At 53.5% G+C, this 18,928-nt stretch overlaps 1 protein-coding gene across 37 annotated transcripts in view; it reads left to right on the forward strand.

Annotated features, from left to right (window-relative positions):
- Positions 1–18,928, forward strand: part of COL13A1 (collagen type XIII alpha 1 chain) — a 164,748-nt gene that overhangs the window by 69,643 nt on the left and 76,177 nt on the right. For 26 of the 37 annotated variants that reach the window (XM_084997159.1, XM_084997161.1, XM_084997163.1 and 23 more), the window contains exons 3-6: positions 2,932–2,958; positions 5,427–5,462; positions 8,322–8,348; positions 10,878–10,928. In XM_084997159.1, coding sequence (XP_084853285.1) covers positions 2,932–2,958; positions 5,427–5,462; positions 8,322–8,348; positions 10,878–10,928 — 141 coding nt within the window. The remainder of the gene's footprint in view (positions 1–2,931; positions 2,959–5,426; positions 5,463–8,321; positions 8,349–10,877; positions 10,929–18,928) is intronic. The other 11 variants (XM_084997165.1, XM_084997170.1, XM_084997197.1 and 8 more) reach the window with 1 other exon arrangement.

Raw genomic sequence — 18,928 nt, forward strand, 5'->3', positions numbered from 1 at the left:
TCAGACATGGCTCAGATCCTGCGTTGCTGTGGCTGTGGTGTAGGCCAACAGCTACAGCTCCAATTCCACCCTAGGCTGGGAACCTCCATATACCAAGGGTGCAGCCCTAAAAAGCAAAAAAAGAAAAAAAAAGAAAAAAAAGGAAAAGAAAAGAAAAAATATGATATCCAGCTGACAGCCCTGGTTGAATGTGATCCTTGCTGAAACACTAGCTAACCCTTACATTGTGTTAGGCGCTGCTGTGCTTTTATGGATAGTGTAATAGAGTGATTGCAAGCAGGGGCTCTGGAGCTAGACCGCCTGGGTCCAAATCCTGGCTCTGCCACCTCTAGCTGTGCAACCTTAAGTAAGTTACTTTACCTCTCTGTGCCTCAGGTTCCTCACCTATAAAATAGGGTGGTAGTAGTATCTGCTTCAGGTATTGTGAGGAAAATATGTATTATTATATGTGTGTATGTGTATGTATACATACGTATGTATGTGTGTATAATTTTTCCGTTTAGAATATATTAACTCATTTAAATTCTAGAAACAAAAGGCTTCCCTAGATAATTCCCAAAGACTCTGACAAGACTTTAATTTTTATTTCATTCAAAAATTCATTTATTTCATCTTATTTCTACCCTGACTTTTCCCAAGGAACATTTTTGAGTGATGCACAAACTAGATGAGGAAGCAACAGAGGGAGTGCATGGAGAAGAAGGGCAGGAAAACAGGGGATGCAGGGCTGGTGACACCACAACCTCATGTGGACTCGGCTTTGAGCTTCCTGGTGGGCAGAGCAAAGAGGAAAGCAGAGTTGTTGCAAAAGTCGGGCTGCAGTGAGGTCAGAACATCCCTGGAGGGTGGGTGAAGCACTGCTTTTGCTGGTGCTTAGACCATAGAGAAGTTCCTCTCTTGTGCAGATGATGTTAGTAAATTACCCCTTCTGTCCCTATCCAGATTAGACCCCCTTGTGGAGTTGGGAACCCTCCTCGGCCCACCTGCCTCCTGGAATGGGAGGGAGGTGACCACCCCTTGCTGACCCATCCCTGACAGCACTTAGAAGTGGCAGGAAAAGGGACAAGCTCTGGTTTGAGAACACTGGGTGCCCAGGCTGTCTTGGTAGGGCTGGGAAGGAAGGAGGCTGCATTCCCAGGCTCGTGATATCTGCCCTCAGGTTTATTTGTTCACAACTGTGAATTAAGGACCTATTAAGAGCTCAGCACTCCTTAAGGCACTGGGGATACATCCATGAACAAAACTGAAAGTGCCCTGCCTGCCTCCTGAGCTTATGGTTTAGGGCCCTAGGGGCACACCCAGCAGAGTGGAGGCCTGAGTCCTGTGCCCATGGGGCCAAGATCCCGAGCTTGGGTCTCTGTGGGGGTTGTCATTGCACCCCTGCCTCGGGGACATCCTCAGGAACAAAGGATGGGGTGGAGGGCATTGTTCCTGGTGCTGCCTGCATTGCAGGTCCAGCCCTGCAGCAGATGGACTTGTCCCCCCATTGGGCATCCCGGTGCTGCTGAGGGTTTATGGGAAGGGCAGGATGTCCAGAAGGAGAGAAACTACCCCTGAGGCAGAGCTTCTGGAAGGAGGGACATACACCTCCCCCCAGCCCTGGTCTCTTCTATGACAATGCTCAGAGCCTGTTCCCGGCTGGCCCGTCCTGAGTGCTCTCCCTACATTAGCTCATTTAATCCTGAGAGGTGGATATGGTTGTTCTCCCATTTACACGATGAGGAAACGGAGATGCAGGGAGGCCAGGCGACTTGTCTAAAGTCACCGACTCGTGACAGCCACGCGGGATGACTCCAGAGCCCTGCTCTTCACCGAAAACCTGCTTCTCCCTTACCAAGACCCCATCTCTCTGGAACCCAGGTGCTGGCCAGGGTGGGAGCTTGGTTCCAGAAGCTGTCTCCAGGTGGTCCTCCTGCTCTACAAGGCACCCCATGACACCCCACGAGGCAGCTCCTAGAGCCGTCTCTCTGCCACCCTCTTATATCTGATCCAGCTGGAGGTGGGGACCAGAGCAAAAAAGACACGACTTTCTCATAACCTGCCTGGTTCCTGGGCCCCCTCGTACGCATATTGCCATGAGAGTAACTATAGGGTCAACATTTGGTTGAATGTTTTCCTCTTTTCAATGGGATTTCAGATCTATCATATGGAGTCTTTAGTCTCCACCAGAATTGTGCTTGGCACGAGTCCCAGGGTTATAAATAAAGGGTTTGAGAAAGACATGGCTGTGGTCGGTGAAGACAGGCTCCTGGAGCCACACAGGACCCCACACATGGTGGGGTCCAGCTTTCTGCCTCACCTCCAGCTGAAGCTGGTTGGAGATATTCAAAGAAGGAAGTCCCAGTGCCCCCTCCCCACCCCTACTGAGGACAAGAGGCCCTCCGGGGAGGCACCCCTGCTCCATGGTCATGGTCCATTGGCTCAGATGGGGCAGGCCCAGCAGAAGTGTCCCAGGCAGACGGGCTCCATTAGAGCAGCCATCTGGCTTCCCTATGTGATAGGACAGGGAAGACCAAGGCCCACCCCCTCGGGCCCTGGAGCAGGTCAGAGCCAGCACACATGGAGGGGTGGCATGTGGGATACTGAGGCCCAGAGCCCTGATGATCCTGGAGTTGTGAAGGACAGACAAGAAGGGACAGTCTTGCCTTTCTGTTCCCTATGCTTACCTTGGGCCTGGCATAGAAGAGATCCTTGCTACTGCTTTTCTGAATGAATGAATGAATAATCAATCAGTCAATCAGTCAGTCAATCAGTCCTTGAACTGAAAGGAAGCTTAGTGACTCAGGCCTTCTCTTCATTTCGTTCATAAAGTAACAGAGGCTCATAGAAAGCAAGAGACTCCAAGGTCACACAGCTGGTTGGACTGTGCAACCATTGGCTATTACCCTACCCTGACCTTCCTAAAAGTCACTCTTTCCTCCTTTATTTCAGGGTCCCGCTGGAAGACCTGGCCTCCCGGTAAGTGGCCTTTGTTTTCTTTTTCTCTTTGCATCTCTCTCACGGGCTCTTTCTCAGTCCAAGGACAGGCAAGGTGGGGTGGCTGCTTTCCTCTGGGTGTATCTGGATGGGAGGCCGCTTTCAAGCGTCTTCACCCTCAAGCTGAGGGTGAAGCTCCCTGGCACCTTTCCTGGGGTGCCAGGTAGGCAAATGGCTGCATGCAGACCCCTCCAGGGCTCAATCTGACTTCCAGACTGGTGGCCCTAGGAGGGAGGGCTGGAGGGCCAAGCAGGGAGTCAGCCCCCTGGCTTGCTGGGTGGCCTCCTGCAAACCAGCTTAGTTAAAGACCTCGGTCCCTGCTTTGTGCTCTGCCCTCTAGTAAGAGCAGATGCAAAAATGTTGTTTCTCCACCCACTTCCCATTTCTGAGTGCTAGCGAGGCTGGATCGAGTAACCATGGGGGCTTTGGAACAAAAGTGGAAACAGCACTAATGGCCATCTCTCATTGAGACCTTACAATAGGTGCCAGGCACTATGCTCATCCCTCTTCAGACATTTGAGTTGCTCACTGACCTAATGAAATGGGTTTTATTGTGCCCATTTTATAGATAAGGAAGCAGAGAGAGGTAAAATAGCTTGTCTGATTGTTCAGTCTTCAGGTGTAGACCCATTAGGAGGCCCTGTATTATCACACGCCATCCCCCACTGCTGTTTCCTGTGGTCCGTGTGCAACAGGAGTACCGTCCTTAAAGTTTTCAAAGACATTTCTCTGTGGGGTGGAACTGCATTGTGTACTGGGTACCGTGAGGCCTTGGATGGGTAGTGGCTTGGGCAAGATGCTGTAGCCAACCAGAGGGCTGACGTGGGCGTGGAGGGGGAGCCAGGCCGCCATCCGTCCCTGCCCTGGAGGCCACATCCATTGGATTCCAGAGCCTTCTGTGCATCCATCCCTCTTATCCCAATTACTCCTCTTCTAGACAGGAATTACACTGCAACCTTTTGACTAAACCATCAGCTTCTAGAATTCTTGTCCAGCAATGACTTCCTTAATGAAATGCATGTGGGAGAATGTTTAGCCTTGAAAATGAAAACTCTCCCAGCGAGAACAAGCCCTGGAGCAAGGAGGACAGTTGGGACAGACTCGGTCCCATGAAATCCAAGGAGGGGAAAAAATCAGATGACTAGAGGAATGTGGGCAGACATTGCTTTTTTTTTCTCACAACGTCCACCTTTAAAAAGCATTTGGGGGCAATTTGCAGAGCAGGGGCTGCCACACAGGCTTTCCAATCTCTGGCCATTCCATGCCTGTCCCTAACCTGAGCATTTTATGGCTGGGACTGCTAAGACCATTAGTTTTAAAAAAGAAATGAAGAGGAACCAAAACACACGTCCTGCAATATCATTCAAAAGCCCAAGAACGAGTGCGCTGCCGGGAGGTCACAGCCGATGACCAGCAGGCCTAGCGTCCTCAGCAGGAGGGGTCACAGTCCTGTTCATATTTCCACGTGAAGGGACCACAAAAGGATTCGCCGACGCTGGCCCCTTGTGAAATGCAAAAGCGCCAAGTACACACATGCTTATAAAAGGCACTTGCCAGTGGCCGTGCTGGGCTCGCTCCGTGTAGGTGCAGTTGACACAGCACTCACAGGGAGCCAGGCACCTGGACTTAGCTTTCTGGAGCCACTGTCTCGTGGCATCCTCCCAGCAGCCCCCGGAGAGAGACAAGGATGCTCAGGGATGTTCAGGAAACAGATCCATGCTTATAACACTTGCTGCATCCCTGTCGCTCTTCCCCAAAGTCGAATGCTTTACTAAAGACACTGGTCAGTCTTGACAGTGAACCCCTAAGAGGAGCCTAATTCCGAGCCGGTTGCTCTTCCCTGGTGCATCCACATATGTCTTGAGATGCTGATCGCCCCTCAAGGCATTTTGCCTAAGTGGGCTCAGCAGACATAGCATCACCCCAGAAATGCCCACCCTTCAAGGGGAACCCACACACCCAGGTCTCTCCTGTCCAGGCGGTCAGGTCAAACACCATCTGATTTTCAGCCCCTCTTGCTTTTTGTCCTTTCCAGGCTCCCGGCAAACCCCAAGCCCCACCCCAGATTTTATGCGTCTGCACACATATGATTGCAAAAAAATATTCTCCACCAAAAAGGGGAGGAACAGAATTTAATAAGCAGATTTCCAGAGGGAGAAGTAACCCCTGGCTGCAAAACAAAGCGGTTCCCTCTGAGCGGCTGAAACTCGTGATGGGGCTGAATCCACATGGCGCCACTCTTAGTGCTAGGGGTGGCGGCGGGGAGGGGCAGGGCTCTGTTGGTATCCTTCACAGACAGAGGGCCTGGGAAGGAGCTGGGGATCATTGACGCCTGGGAATCATCCCAAGGGCTCCTGCAAACCAGGTCTTGGGTGGGTAGCTAGCCACGGGAACCCTCACATGCTGGCCCGGTTCCAGCCTCATCTAATTGTTTCTGCCTCCTTCATCAGGGGGACAAAGGTGCCATTGGGATGCCCGGACGTGTGGTGAGTTGGGGCGTCTGTATCTGCTCGGGTGGCCGTGGCTTGCTTCCCCACGCTGGCCTGTCCTGCACACCATGGTGAGGCGTTGCCTGCCCCACCCCAAGGAGGGGGTCGGACCCCTCTCTTCCGCCGCAGCCGCCCAGGGTCAGCTTCAGAGAGAGATGCACAAGAAGATGGGGAAAGTTTTATTCTGATTCTTCAGACCTTTTTTCTTTTTTTTTTTTGTCTTTTTGTCTTTTTAGGGCCGTCCCCACAGCATATGGAGGTTCCCAGGCTAGGGGTCTAATCGGAACTGTAGCTGCCAGCCTATGCCAGAGCCACAGCAACGCGGGATCCAAGCTACGTCTGCGACCTACACAGTACAGCTTTACTCTCCAGAGGGCCGCAGTGGCAAAGAAAAAGTCCAAGCAGCACATGAGTAAAGCTCTATGCCAGTCGCTCCTGAGGACTCCCGCCCACTCTACCCCCTCTGTACCCCCCCGCCTGAGGCTGGCAGCTCACCCTTAGGTTTTTAGCTTCTCCTGCCTGCATCCCCCAGCAAAAGCAGGAAAGTTTGCAAGAAATGTAGAAATGGCAGTGGAGCCAGCATCTGGAGGCGTCTTCCCTAGACAGAGGCTAGAAGATGGTGTAGACAGAGCTTGCTTCCAGGCAGTGCCTCCAAATCCTCCCCCTGGAGGCCGGGAGTTAAAATGTGTAAGGTTTCTTACTGAAAAACTAAGATGGCAAAAGGGAACGTTTCCTTGGGAGCATGTATCTCAGAATTGGAGAGCTCGGCCCTAGGATTGGAGGTTCCAGCACCAGGGTTTTTCCTGGTGGCTTCCAGCATCCAGGGGTCTAGCAAGGGCAGCATAGGTGCTTGGTGGCAGCCTAACGCAGTGATGGCCACACGCCAGCCTCCCCACCCCCAGCCTAGTCCAGGACGTGGCCCGAGCTCCTCTCCCCATCTGACCTCTAACTCCCCACCAGCCACCAGCCTCAGGTGCCCCCTGACCAGCCCAGTGCCATCCTTCCATGTCACTCATGTGCTCTGCCGCATAACCTCACCTCCTGGGCTGGGTTGACCTTAAGACTGGGAATGGCATCCTGTGTGAGTCTCCTGGCCTGGTGTGAGCCTGGTGCTTGGAGAAAAGGCCCCAGATCATAGCTAACACTTGAATGTGCTACCTGTGTCCTGGGCGTTGAGCTGAGGACCTTACACACATCAGCTCATTCGGTCCTCACCAGAACCACGCAGGGTGGGCATTGTCCACACCCATTGTTCAGATGAGAAAACTGAGGCATGGATATTAAGCATCTGTCCCAAGGTCACCAGTCCAGGAAGTGGCTAATCACCAGGCTTTAATCCAGACAAGCTGACTCTAAACCTGTGCTCTTGACCCCAACAGTGGTACTCCTTCCCCCACCCCCTCCACTGGCATCACAGCTCCAAGGAGGGTCTGATCCTTAGATGAAGCCACAGCCCTGGGCCCAGAACCTGGGATGTTTCAGAGGTTCAGGACAAGCGTTCCATGTCGCAGGGCTTTGAGCTCCCCAGGGCCCACCCAAGAAGTGGAGGCTGGGAGCCCTGGGCCACCCCACGTGTGGCTCTCCCGCCACTTTCCAGACCCCAGCCCTGTGGAATTCCTGCCCGGCCCTGTCTCTCTGCTTCAGTTCTCTCATTGCACACCCTGAGCCACCCCCGCTCAGGCTGTCACTGGGTCCTTCCCTGTGTAGAGTAGCCAGCCTTTCTCGGGGGCTCGCCACTGGGGGCCCTGGGCCAGGCACTTTCTCCACCCTGGCCCTCCAGGACCCCGTTTCTCAAGGAGCACATCAAGACTCCTGTTGCCCATGATTCAGGTGGATTTGGGTCTCATCCCCAATCTGACTGTCAGACATCAAAGTCCTTGCTCCTAACAGGTCAGCTTCAGGGGTCTGTGTAATGTGCAAAGCAGTCCCTCCACGTCTGCCCCCGACCCTGCCCTCCTCCTTGGGCTCTGTAGCTGTGTCTCCCCCTGGAAGTGTCCATCTGAGCCTAGTTCTGACCCACAGTGATGGGGGCAGTAGGGGAGCCACAGGGGGCCTCCCCGTTTCCTTCTACACAAAGCTCTTTTCAAACCATTTTGGTGCTTTCCTGCTGCTTGTGCTATTTTAAATGTGACAACGGGCCCATTTGGCTGCCCAGGAGGAGTCCTGGCGTGAGCCACCTGGTAAGGACTGGGACTGGGGTGGCGGGGGGGCGGGGTGGGGGCGGAGGCTGCAAAATGCCTGAGTTGTTCCCTTGATCACCAGAGGGGGCGCCACTGGCTGCTGTGGATGAGGGGGCTTCGGTCTGTCTGTCCACTCAGCACTGTGGGTACAGGGGCCCTTGGTCACTACCCAGTTTCCCCTGCATCCCGGACCCACCCATGCCCCATCCTCCCAGATGTGTGTGTCCTTCTCTGTCCTCTACTCCTCCCTGTCCCCTCTCGTGTCTTGCCTGGCTGGCCCTAACGACTCCTGGCACGTCCAGCTTGGCAAAGTGTTGTGCTTGGCGTTCAGCTGGACCTCAGAACCAGCTAGACTCCACCTCATAGCACCTTCTTGAGGAAGGTCCCTCCCACGCCCACCCCCTCCCCCACGTGACAGGCAGCTGGGGGTCACGGCTCCTCGGGCGATTTTCTGAGGCAATAGCCACCCATTTACTGTGATTGTCTGATTGTCGCTGGCGGGACCTGTCGTATGTCTGCATCTGTGTTTTGTTTTGTTTCTTATTTCACGGTGATTTCTTTTGTTCGGGCATTTGTGCCATTAACACGAATTCTTGTGTGTGTGCCTTTCTCATCCTTTCTTTTTTCTCTTCCCCTCTCTCCTCCCCACACCCCGTGTTGCATGTGGCTGCCCCAGGGAGCAAAGGGCCAACCAGGCGAGAAGGTGAGTCCACACTGTCCCCTCCACACCTCTGCCCCAGCCTCCGCCTCCATCCTCGCCCCCAGACACTTAGGGGGCTTTCAGAGATCCCCCCCATCCCAGCCCTCCTCCTGGCACACAGCCCGAGTAGAGTGTGTGAGCCTGGCCTGCACTGCCCTTGCAGCCTCTCACAGCCAGGTTTCCTGACAGCTTCCACACCATCCAGCGTCTTGGGATTCTAGGGCTAAGTCCCAGCTTCCCTGGTAGAGGGGGTCTCCTGGGCCCGTAGAGGCTGCATATGGGCTCTTGGCTGGGATTTTGGCCCTCGGCAGTGACCCTCCCAGAGGCGAGGAGAGCACCAAGTGCTATCTTGTGTCACTGGTTCTAACCCCTCCCCAGCCCCTCCCTGGTCCCTCAGGCTTGGACCCTGTGCTGCCCCAGAGAGTGCCCCACGGAAACACCCAGCGAGCTCCCTGGGGTTGTCGAGTGGAGCTCCCAGGAAGCCCAAGAGACCATCCTGGAACCTCAGCCCTGGGGGTTCTGAGGGATTAGAGAGAGAACACAGCCAACCAGCTCACTCTACAGACGAGGAACCCGAGGCCCAGGCAGGGCGTGGGGCTTGGCCAAGGTGGCACAGCAACAGTGATGAACAGAGGCTGGAAGCAGACCTCTGGGTACCAGCTCGGCACTTTCTTGCCTGGACATCACAGTGTGTATTTCTGCAACAGTCTCCCCGCCTCCAAAATAACGATGACAACAGGAATAATAGCAGCTCCCCTGTGTTAAGCACTAACTGTGTCAGGCGCAGTTTTAAATGTTTCCATTCTGATCTCCCAATTAACACTGACACAGCCCTTCCAGGGAGGCTTTAGTATTCTCAGGAGAGGGAACTGAAGCACAGAGAGGCAAGGTCACTGTATCCCAAGTCACACAGCAGAAAGTGACAGAGCTGGAGAGGAACCCCAGGATGCCTGACTCCAAGGCAGGGCCCTTCATCACTGTGCTATGCTGTCCTCTACATGGAAGAAAGACTGTGGGTCTCACCCGCACAGGGGCCTAAACTACCCAGGAGAAGGACAGGGGACACAATCACTATATAAGGACAAAGGCAGACACTTGCTAGCCCCTTTGTGGACCGGGCGTTCTTTTAAAACTTTATCGCATAAAATTTTCCCATCTGCCCTATGAGACAGGTGCCACGTTACAGATAAGGACACTGTGGCAGAGAAAAGTCAAGTAGCCCAAGGTCAGCTGGGTGGAGGAGGGGAGTAGAGCTGGGCTTCAAACCCAAGCAATCTGACTCCTAACCTTCCCACTACACTGCCTGGGATAAAAGTTATTATATAAGTGCAATGGCATCAACTGTTAATAATTGGAAATCACCCCTGACCTGCGTGTGAGGCGTAGCATTTTACAATTGCATTTCTGTCCCTTGCCCCATAAGGGCAGCAGTGCTGTGCTCAGCATCGCCTTCACAGAGGAGGTATGGGGGTGGCGAGCTCAGCGAGGTTCCCTGATGGCAGAGCAAGGCCTGAAAGTGAGACCCTGGGCATCCCCTTTGCCAGGAGGGGTGGACTCCTGGTGTGAAGCAGCATCCTGCCTTCCTCTCAGCCGGGCACAGTCTAGATCCTTCTGCCAGAGCATCACCTGTCAACTCCACCTGTGTTCCATACACCCTTCACTCTCCCTCTGCCACCCCTCCCACACCCCAACACACACACACACACACACACACACACACACACACACACACACACACACGGATTTATCTAGGCAGCTGGACCACCCTGCATTGCACTTTGAGCCCCCAGCCCAGCATCCAGCATCCTCTCTGGGCTGAAAACTCTGCCCCAGACTTAACCCCTCTGTGTCACTCTCACACCGGGGCTCGGAGTCCAGGGCAGCTCCAATCTTCAACTTCAGGGCTGCTGGGCCCACACAGCACGTGTGTGTCTTGTCCCCACCCTCTGTTTACAGCAGCACAGCACTACCCCCAGCTGCTGCCGCACGCCAGTCACAGGGTATGCAGCCGCGTGGGCATTTGGGGCCCGGGAAGAAGACCTCCAGGGTTTTGAAGCTTAGCTGGGGCAGGCTGGGGAACGTGCTGAGCCAGGCCCTGTGGGGAGGCCTCTGGGGCCTGAGCAGCCATGGCTGAGCTGAGTGCCCCTCCCTCTCCCCCTCCCTTCCCTGTGCTGCCCATCACCCCACTGAATCCTCTTCTCCCGCTTGGCTTCCGGGCCTGGGGTCCCGCCGCCCCTTCCCTGGTCCCCACATGGTGTGCTCTCACTCACATCCCTTCTCTCTTCTTTCCTCCTGCTCCCCCACTGCCTTTCTCAATCCTTCCCGAATGTTCCATTTGTCCCCTTTGCGTCTCCTCTCGTCTGGGTCCCGCGTCTTCCTCCACGTCCTGTGCCCCGCTCTGTCCTCTGGCCTCTGGCTCTTGGTTCCCCCTGAGCATCGCCCTCTCCACCTTCCCCACCTGTCAGCTGCTCCCTTCTACTCTTCCCCACCCCTCTCCCCCCTCCCCCTCCTCCCTCTTTCTCTCCCCCACAGGGCGCCCCAGGAGATGCCGGGATGTCCATCATCGGTCCCCGTGGCCCCCCTGTAAGTGGTTTTTGCCCTTCTGGAGGGAGGGATGGGTGAGTTCCTAAAAACAGCTGGGTGGGTTGTGGGGAGCACAAGTCCTGGCCGTGCCCCTGGGTGTGACGGCCACCACAGGGGACGCGGTCAGCCAGGCCAGCCTCAGTGCTGCTATTGATGCTAAAGAAAGTGGCCTGACTAAATATACCTAATTACAGCCTCTCGGGAGGGTTCACAAGGACCTCCCTTCCAGCCACAAGATGACAGCAGCTATGAGGCGGCCCTGCTGTTTCCAGGCCGAGGGAGACAGTGCTGGCTCCTCTCCAGAGGGGTGCTCCAGCTTTTGGGGGGACAAGCCTTGTTTCCAGAAGCCTGTTGAGCAGATACTCAGCATCCAGATTTCCTGAGCCAGGCACCCACTCCTGGTCTTGGCAGATCCCAACCCACATCGGCCCTAAAAGGCTCCTTTGTGTGCTCAGGGCTGGATCCTGGGTCCCGCGACCGTCCCCGCAGTGGCTGGGGGCTTGGGAAAATCAGAGAGGCTTCCTCCTTTGGGACCAAAATGGGGGCGTGGGTGATGCTGCGGAAAGATATCATGAATCTGGGAAGGAGGACTGGTTGTTTTTCTCAGAGTGTCTGACCCACGGGGCTTCAATAAAATCACAAGTGTCAGGGTGGAAAGGGCCTCCGTGCTAGTCTAACACAGCCCTCTTGGAAGGGGAAACGGAGGCCTGGGGGCATGGGGAGGGGGCTTGGCCAGGATCCCACACATAGAGGCTGGGGCAGGATTAGAACCCAAGACCTCTAGCGCTTAAGGCTTCCCCCACAGCAACAGTCTGTGATCTCCATGCTCTGCTGCACTCTTCTCCTGACCCGCCGTGTGTGGTGACAGCAGGGGACACAGCCTCCCGGAGCCTAGCCCAGTGGGTGGATGAAGCCCGCTGCCCACCCCGTGCCTTCAGGGGGACGTAGAAGTCTTGGGCCCATGGACACGGGAGTGGGGTCGGAGAGCAAATTGTTAAGCTACATCCCAGGAGGGGGGCCCTGATGGCTAAGCAGCCAGGGCGGGGCGGTGGTGAGAGCTGGGATCAGAGAAAGAAGCCAAAAGAAGGAGCTGGGGAGCAGGGCTGGTGGGCAGGTCGGGGGTCTGGGCTGGAGGCAGGTTGAAGGGGCCTGGGCTGCATAGACAGGTTTCCTCCAGCTCAGAGCACGCAGCAGCACTGAGGGCAGATCGTGCACTTACTCTGTGACAGGCAGGATCCTAAGACCCACACACCTAGAAGCTCTTAATCCTCACGTGAACCCCACACATAGGTGCTGTTAGCACCTCCACCTTGTAGCTGAGAAAAGTGAAGCACCAAGAGGTTCAGGGTCTTGCCACAGGTCACACGAGAGAGGGTGGCCATGTTGGGATTTGACCACAGCCCGGGCCGTGGGCTCAGAGTCTGCACTCTGACCCCTGCTGCTGCAGCAGCCCGCCAGCCCCATCCCCTGTGCTTCTGGGCTCGTGCAGCTGCTGCTCGATGGGCTATAAGCCTCCTCATGTATTGGGGGAGCCACGGCGTGGATGCCCTGAACCCAGGTGTTTCTGACAAAGATGATACCCAGACAGGGGGCGACTAGGAGAAGGGAGGGTCACAGAGAAAGACGCCCCACCCTGGTTCCAGCAGCAAGGACCGAGCCTGGGGTGGGCCTGTTAGAAGCACAGGGGAGTGACACAGAATACGGGCCCTTCCCTCTGGCCACCCTCTGCCTCGCAGACGACCACAGATGTTCGATTACGCCGCTCCTCTCACCGCCTCTAAGCAGCGTCTTTCAGCAGAGTCATGTCAGTGGCCCCCTAGAAGTGGTTGAAAGGGCCCCATTTCTGGAGAATGTGCTCTGGGGCAGGGGGGCAGGGTTTGCCTCTGCTCCCCCTGCTTCCAGCCCGGGATACATAAATATACCTTCTGTGCCAAACTTGGTTCCAGTGGTGAAAATTACCTTCCGTTCCAGTAACAGCGATAGCTTCCGTCTGCCGGACACCTGGGAGACCCGCAGGGTCCTATGCTGAAAGCCCGTATGGGTGCCAGCCTTCTTCAGTGTCCCCAGGAAGCTGTGAGACAGGCCCTGCCAACCCATTTCACAGAGAGGGAAACAGGTTCATAACTGGCCTGCGGCGGAATGGGCCCTGGTGGCTTCATTCCAAAGCCAGCATTCTTTCCCCAACACCCCCTTCCATGTTTTAAGCTCTACTGTTTAAAAAGGATATTTACCTTTTTAAAGGAGAAAAAAAAAAAAAACCTCCTCCCCGTGAGTTTTGTGTGGGTGGTAGGGGGAAGCTTTTCCTCTGACTTTGGCCTGTGTGTGACCATCACCCAGACGGATGGCCGGGGCCACCCCTGCTGAGCCCTCGCTAGCCACCAGGGCAACCCCCTCAGCGCCTCGCAGGAAGCCGCCTGGAGCTGCGGAGAGCCGGGGACCGCAGAAGGCAAAGGGGCTGATTGCAGTTAAGGAGTAGAGGTCAAGTGGGCAAGCCCTCTGCGGCCGCGGATGATGGAGAACATGTGGCTTTCCACTCAGCCAGGAAGGGCCCGGAATACATGCTGCTAATGAGAACCAGCCTTGCCGCTCTCAGGGGCCACCTACCCCCTCTCTTGGAGCTTTATAAACAGTCCATGCAACGGGGAAACCATCAGGTGCTTTGGTTAAGGGTGGTTCACATTCCAACGAGTCAAGATGCCCGAGGAGGGCGCCCCACTAAACTGAGCCGGAGGCTAGGAAGGTGCCCTGCTGGACTAGGAAACACCCTCCCTCTCAAGGGAGCTGGTTCCTTCCCGGAGGTCCCAGCTTCTTTTCGTGGCCCAGGAGGAGCTATCTGAACTTCATAGAGACACTCCATGCCAGGTCGGTACCCTACCAAGTGTTTCTTTGTTTATTCATTCCATTAATACTTGTCGGTTACCTACTGCATCCTAGGTGCCTGGGGACGATGCAAACCTGACTTCTTGCCCCTTTGCAGAGAGAAGCTGTATCCCATAGTGACTATGGTACAGTCAGCGCTCAGCTGGGGATGGTTAGGGAGCTGTGGGGACACAGGGGAGCACATGACTAGCGGTGAGGCCAGGCAGCGAAGGCTTCCTGGAGGAAGAGGTAACTTCCCAGAGGAGCAGAGGCCCCAGGCAACAAGGCTGGGGAGGAGCATTGAGCCTCCAAGGCAGGAGCGGTTGCTATAAATTCCTGGAGAAATGAGGCAAGTTCTTCCCAGAGCAAAGCAAGAGCAAGAATGATGAGGGAGAGACTGGCGAGAGAGCACAGCCCAGTCGGGAAGGATATGATGTTCAGGGGTCTGGGCTTTATCCCCAGGGTTGTGTTCATCTGAGGAGGGACATGGTTGATTTGCAGTTTCAGAAGCTCCCCTGGTCCACAGCGTGGAGTGTGTTTAGAAGAGGCTGGGGAGGGGGGGGCATGGTGGTTATAAGACCTTTGGAATCGTCAGAGCCTGGACTGGAGCATAGTCAGGGGCGCTGGTGGGAGGACTGGTCTGGTGAGATGTTTTGCAGGTGAAATTGACAGAATTTAGTGATGGTAAAAATGGGGACTGAGGAAGAGGGAGGAGGAGCTCGAGGTGGCCCCACGTTTGGGACTTGAGTAACAGCTCACACAGTGGCGCCCTTCCCCAGAAGGAGGAGCCGATTTTGTGGGAGTGGTGGAGAGAAGATGAGTTTAATCTGAAAGTGAGGGATTTGACATATCCTTATAATATACAGAGATGTTTAGGTCTCCATTTGCTGCTGGAGCTCAGAGCGGTGGACACGTCTCCCAAGGGTGGGTCATGCACCCGGTCCCAACTCTGTGTTCAGCAGCACCATGTGGCAAGCTTCAGGGGGGGCTGCGGTGGAAGTATTTACAGAAATTGGCAAAGGCTGCGCCAAGCAGGGCTCTCTTCCTCCGCTCTCCCCCAACCCAGACCGTGATTCAACATTTACCAGCGCAAAGTCTTGTTTGAAAGGCAGTCAGAACTGACTTGTGCTGGGGGAGGGAAAATAAGGCAGATCCATGACTGGCCCTCTTCCAGGGCTCAGATAGGAGGGAAGAGAGAGTTCCCGGAGAGATCTCTCCATCCAGAAACATCAGTTCGGGGAGTTCCCATCGTGGCTCAGTGGTTAACAAATCCAACTAGGAACCATGAGGTTGCGGGTTCGATCCCTGCCCTTGCTCAGTGGGTTAACGATCCGGCGTTGCCGTGAGCTGTGGTGTAGGCCGCAGATGTGGCTCAGATCTGGCATTGCTGTGGCTGTGGTGTAGGCTGGCGGCTGCAACTCCAATTACACTTCTAGCCTGGGAACCTCCATATGCCATGGAAGCAGCCCTAAAAAGGCAAAGAAAAAAAAAAAAAAAAAAGGAAACAGCAGTTTGTCGATGTTGCTTTAAGCTACACAAATGCAGGCAGGAGGAAGGTAAGGTGACGTACACACAGGCATCCACTTCCAAATATCCTGGATCCACTTGGCACCCTCTCTGCCCAAGTCTTGAATTAAGGGGAGAGATTTTAGCAACATAAAGCTTATGTCCCTTGTTCTTGTGTAGAAGGCTATAACATTAATCCATAAATGAGTCTACAAATAAATCTATAATCCATCATTTTTTTTTCCAAATCCAACCCTCATTTTTTAATAAAACACTTTCAGGAATCAAGGAATAGAATGGATTTCTCTAATTGATAATCCATCATTTTAACACAGTCCTAACACAAGTGAGTTTTGGGGATAGAGTTAAGAGTTTAACAAAATAATGTTCAATTTCAGAGTTCCCATCATGGCTCAGCGGAAATGAATCTGACTAGTATCCATGAGGACACAGGTTTAATCCCTGGTCTCTCTCAGTGAGTTAAGGATCTGGCATTGCCATGAGCTGTGGTGAAGGTCGCAGATGCAGCTCAGATCCCACATCGCATTGCTGTGGCTGTGGCGTAGACTAGTGGCTACAGCTCCAATTCAACCCCTAGCCTGGAAACCTCCATAAGCTGCGGGTGTGGCCCTAAAAAGACAAATAATAATACTAAAATAATAATAGTGATATTCACTTTTCTTTGGGAAAAAAGAAAAGCTTGTGAGCATGTCAGGAAAATTCTGCAAAATAGAGTAAAGGGGTAGGAGAGGAGGAGACGAGTTCTGCTAGATACCAGAACGTGTTCTAGAAACAGGAATTAATACAACAAATGGAACTGAAGTAAAGCCAAATGCAGCTGGGAATTTGGTCCATGATAAAGGCTCCATTTCACAACAGAAAGAGAAAATAGACTGTTCAGAAAATGATGCTGGGACAATTGACAAACTGTTTAGAAAAGGGTAAAACAAAAAAAAGCTTTAAAAAAAAAAAAACTGAATCTCTACCTCACTTGTTATACCAGAATAAATTTCAGGAGTTCCCATTGTGGCTCAGCAGTAACAAACCTGACTAGTATTCATGAAGATGCAGGTTCGATCCCTGGCCTCGCTCAGTGGGCCGAGGATCTGGCAATGCCATGAGCTGTGGTGTAAGCTGCAGACATGGCTCGGATCCTGTGTTGCTGTGGTTGTGGTGTAGTCTGGCAGCTGTAGCTTTGATTCAGCCCCTAGCCTGGGAACTTCCACATGTCTTGGGTGCAGCCCTAAAAAGCAAAGAATAAAAAGAATAAATTTTAAATGAATAAAATACTTAGATGTTGGAGTTCCCATTGTGGCACTGTGGAATCGAATCTGACTAGTATCTGTAAGGATGCGGGTTCGGTCCCTGGCCTTGCTCAGTGGGTGAGGGATCTGGTGTTGCCGACTAGGAACCCTGAGACTTCGGGTTTGATCCCTGGCCTCGCTCAGTGGATTGAGGTGAGCTGTGAGTGTAGGTCAAAGATGCAGCACGGGTCCCAAGTTGTTGTGGTGTAGGCTGGCAGCAGTAGCTCCCATTCGACCCCTAGCCCGGGAACTTCCATATGCTGAGGGTGCGGCCCTAAAAAAAGGAGGGGAAAAAAAAACAAAAAAATACTTAGATGTGGAGTTGTCTGATGGCCTGTAGTGGTTAAGGATCCTGAGTTGTCACTGCTGTGGCACAGTTTCGATCCCTGGCCAATGAACTTCCACATGCCTCAGGCCTGGCTAGAGGAAAAAAAAGAAAAACTTAGATGTAAAATATGAAGCCTTATACTATAAGGACAAAGCCTGAGCAAACATTTATAATCCTGAACAGAGGAAGGCTCGTCAAAGCATGACATAAAACCCAGCAGCCCTAGGAAAAGATTGGCAAGTTTATCGACATAAATATAGAACGTCCATACGGCAGAAAATATACCATTGAAAAGAGAAATGCCAAATTAGAAAGAATGTTGGCAACACACTGACTCTCAGTTACTCTTCTTGACAAAGAGCTTTACTCAACTCAGTAAGGAAAAGATAAACAACATAGTAGGAATTACTGGTAAAGAATACAAACAGGCAAAGTTCACAAATACATAGGACCAGTCCATAAACATTGGAAGAGATGTTCACCTTCAGCGGGGATGTGAAGAGATGGAAAGTAAAAGCCGGCCGCGAGCCTCTCCAAGGGCATCATCCAGGCTCAGCGTCTCCTGGAAGGAGAGTCCCAGTTTCCATTTGGTCAATGACAACATTCTTCCCAAGATCCTTGAAAAAGCCTTGGTTAGCCCAGATTTGGCTCGGGGCTGGAGAGCTGTGTCCTCTACCAGGGCCGGCTCTGTAATTAGCAAACCATGTGATTCTTTCTATCATGTAAACATCATCCGGAGTGGGACTTGAAGAAGTTTCTTGGAATCGTCTCCTCCTGACCTTCTCTTCAGGCGTCTCAGTATTCAGCGTAGCTGAAAGTTTACACTGGGAGGTTTCCGGGTTTTCTCCTCAGGGCTATTCTTAGCATCACTTATCCTTGAGAGGAGTGAAGCCTGGGGCCCTTCTGGTACATGAGTGGCATCTCCACCCTCTTGCCCTTTTGGATGCTTGCCACCAGCCCATCCTGCACCCGCAGCATACAGCAGCTCACTCCCTGCAGGACCAGTGCACCCACCCTGACGGCAGCACCCCCATCCTACCCAGCCATGCCCCCGAGCAGAGGCCTCTGGGCACTCACATCCACAGCTTCAAGTTAGACCCAAGCAGCCTGGCGATGTTTCAGGTTTACAGCAGATGGACCCAGAGAAATCTTCCTCTGGGTAGGGTCTGCTTCTGAAACGACTACTTGGCTACTTGGCAAGGACAAACCTCCATCGAGCCAAAGGTGTATTGGATCAAAAGCAACCTTGCTTTGTTCTGGGAGTTGACAGTGTTATCCTCATCCTATAGATGAGAAATGGAGGCACAGAGAGGTTTAGCAATTTACTCAGAGTCACACAGCCCCTCGGTGGTGGAGACAGGATTAGAACTCAGTCTGCCAGACTCAAAACCCCAAGCTTGGGAAGAGACTGGGCCTTCTTAGTCAAGGGGAGACGCCAAGCTGAGAGCCAATTGTGTGGAGGATGTTGCGTCCAGGGAAAGGCAGGTGAAAAACTGAGGTGTCTGAGCAGAGGGTGGATGGGAAGATGAGGTGGAAAGAAGCTCAGTAAGATGGTGAATTGGGATTAGATTGAGGATGACCTTGAATGATGTGCGAGCAGAAGAGAGCGTTTGCTGGTTCTCGAGCAGGGGAGAGGCAGGACCCGTTTTCTTAGTTCTCCATCACCCTGGATCTTCTGATCAGCCAGCCCCACCCTGAATCTGTACAGCCTCAGACTTTTTCTAACCTCTACCCTTCTCCCTTATCCTGAATCTGGATCTTGAATCACTGCGCTGTGGCCAGTGAACCTGCTTCTGATCCGCAGCCTGAATACCATTCTGTGTTGCCCTCTGCAACCCTGGAGAAAATGACCATGATGGCTCTGCATCCCACAAAGATTGGCGGACCCAGAGATTGCCCAGCCAGGAGAGCCCTGTTAGCCAGGGTGAGAGGACAGTGAGCAGTCACACCTGTTCCGGCCTGAAAACACATTCCAAAGGACAAGTGCTGATACCTAAACAGTC

The sequence above is a fragment of the Sus scrofa genome, chromosome 14 (assembly GCF_054392235.1).
Source record: "Sus scrofa isolate SSC_HxYL_T2T_F1_AM1 chromosome 14, Sscrofa_HxYL_maternal_Yorkshire_Landrace_v2.0, whole genome shotgun sequence".
NCBI lineage: Eukaryota > Metazoa > Chordata > Mammalia > Artiodactyla > Suidae > Sus > Sus scrofa.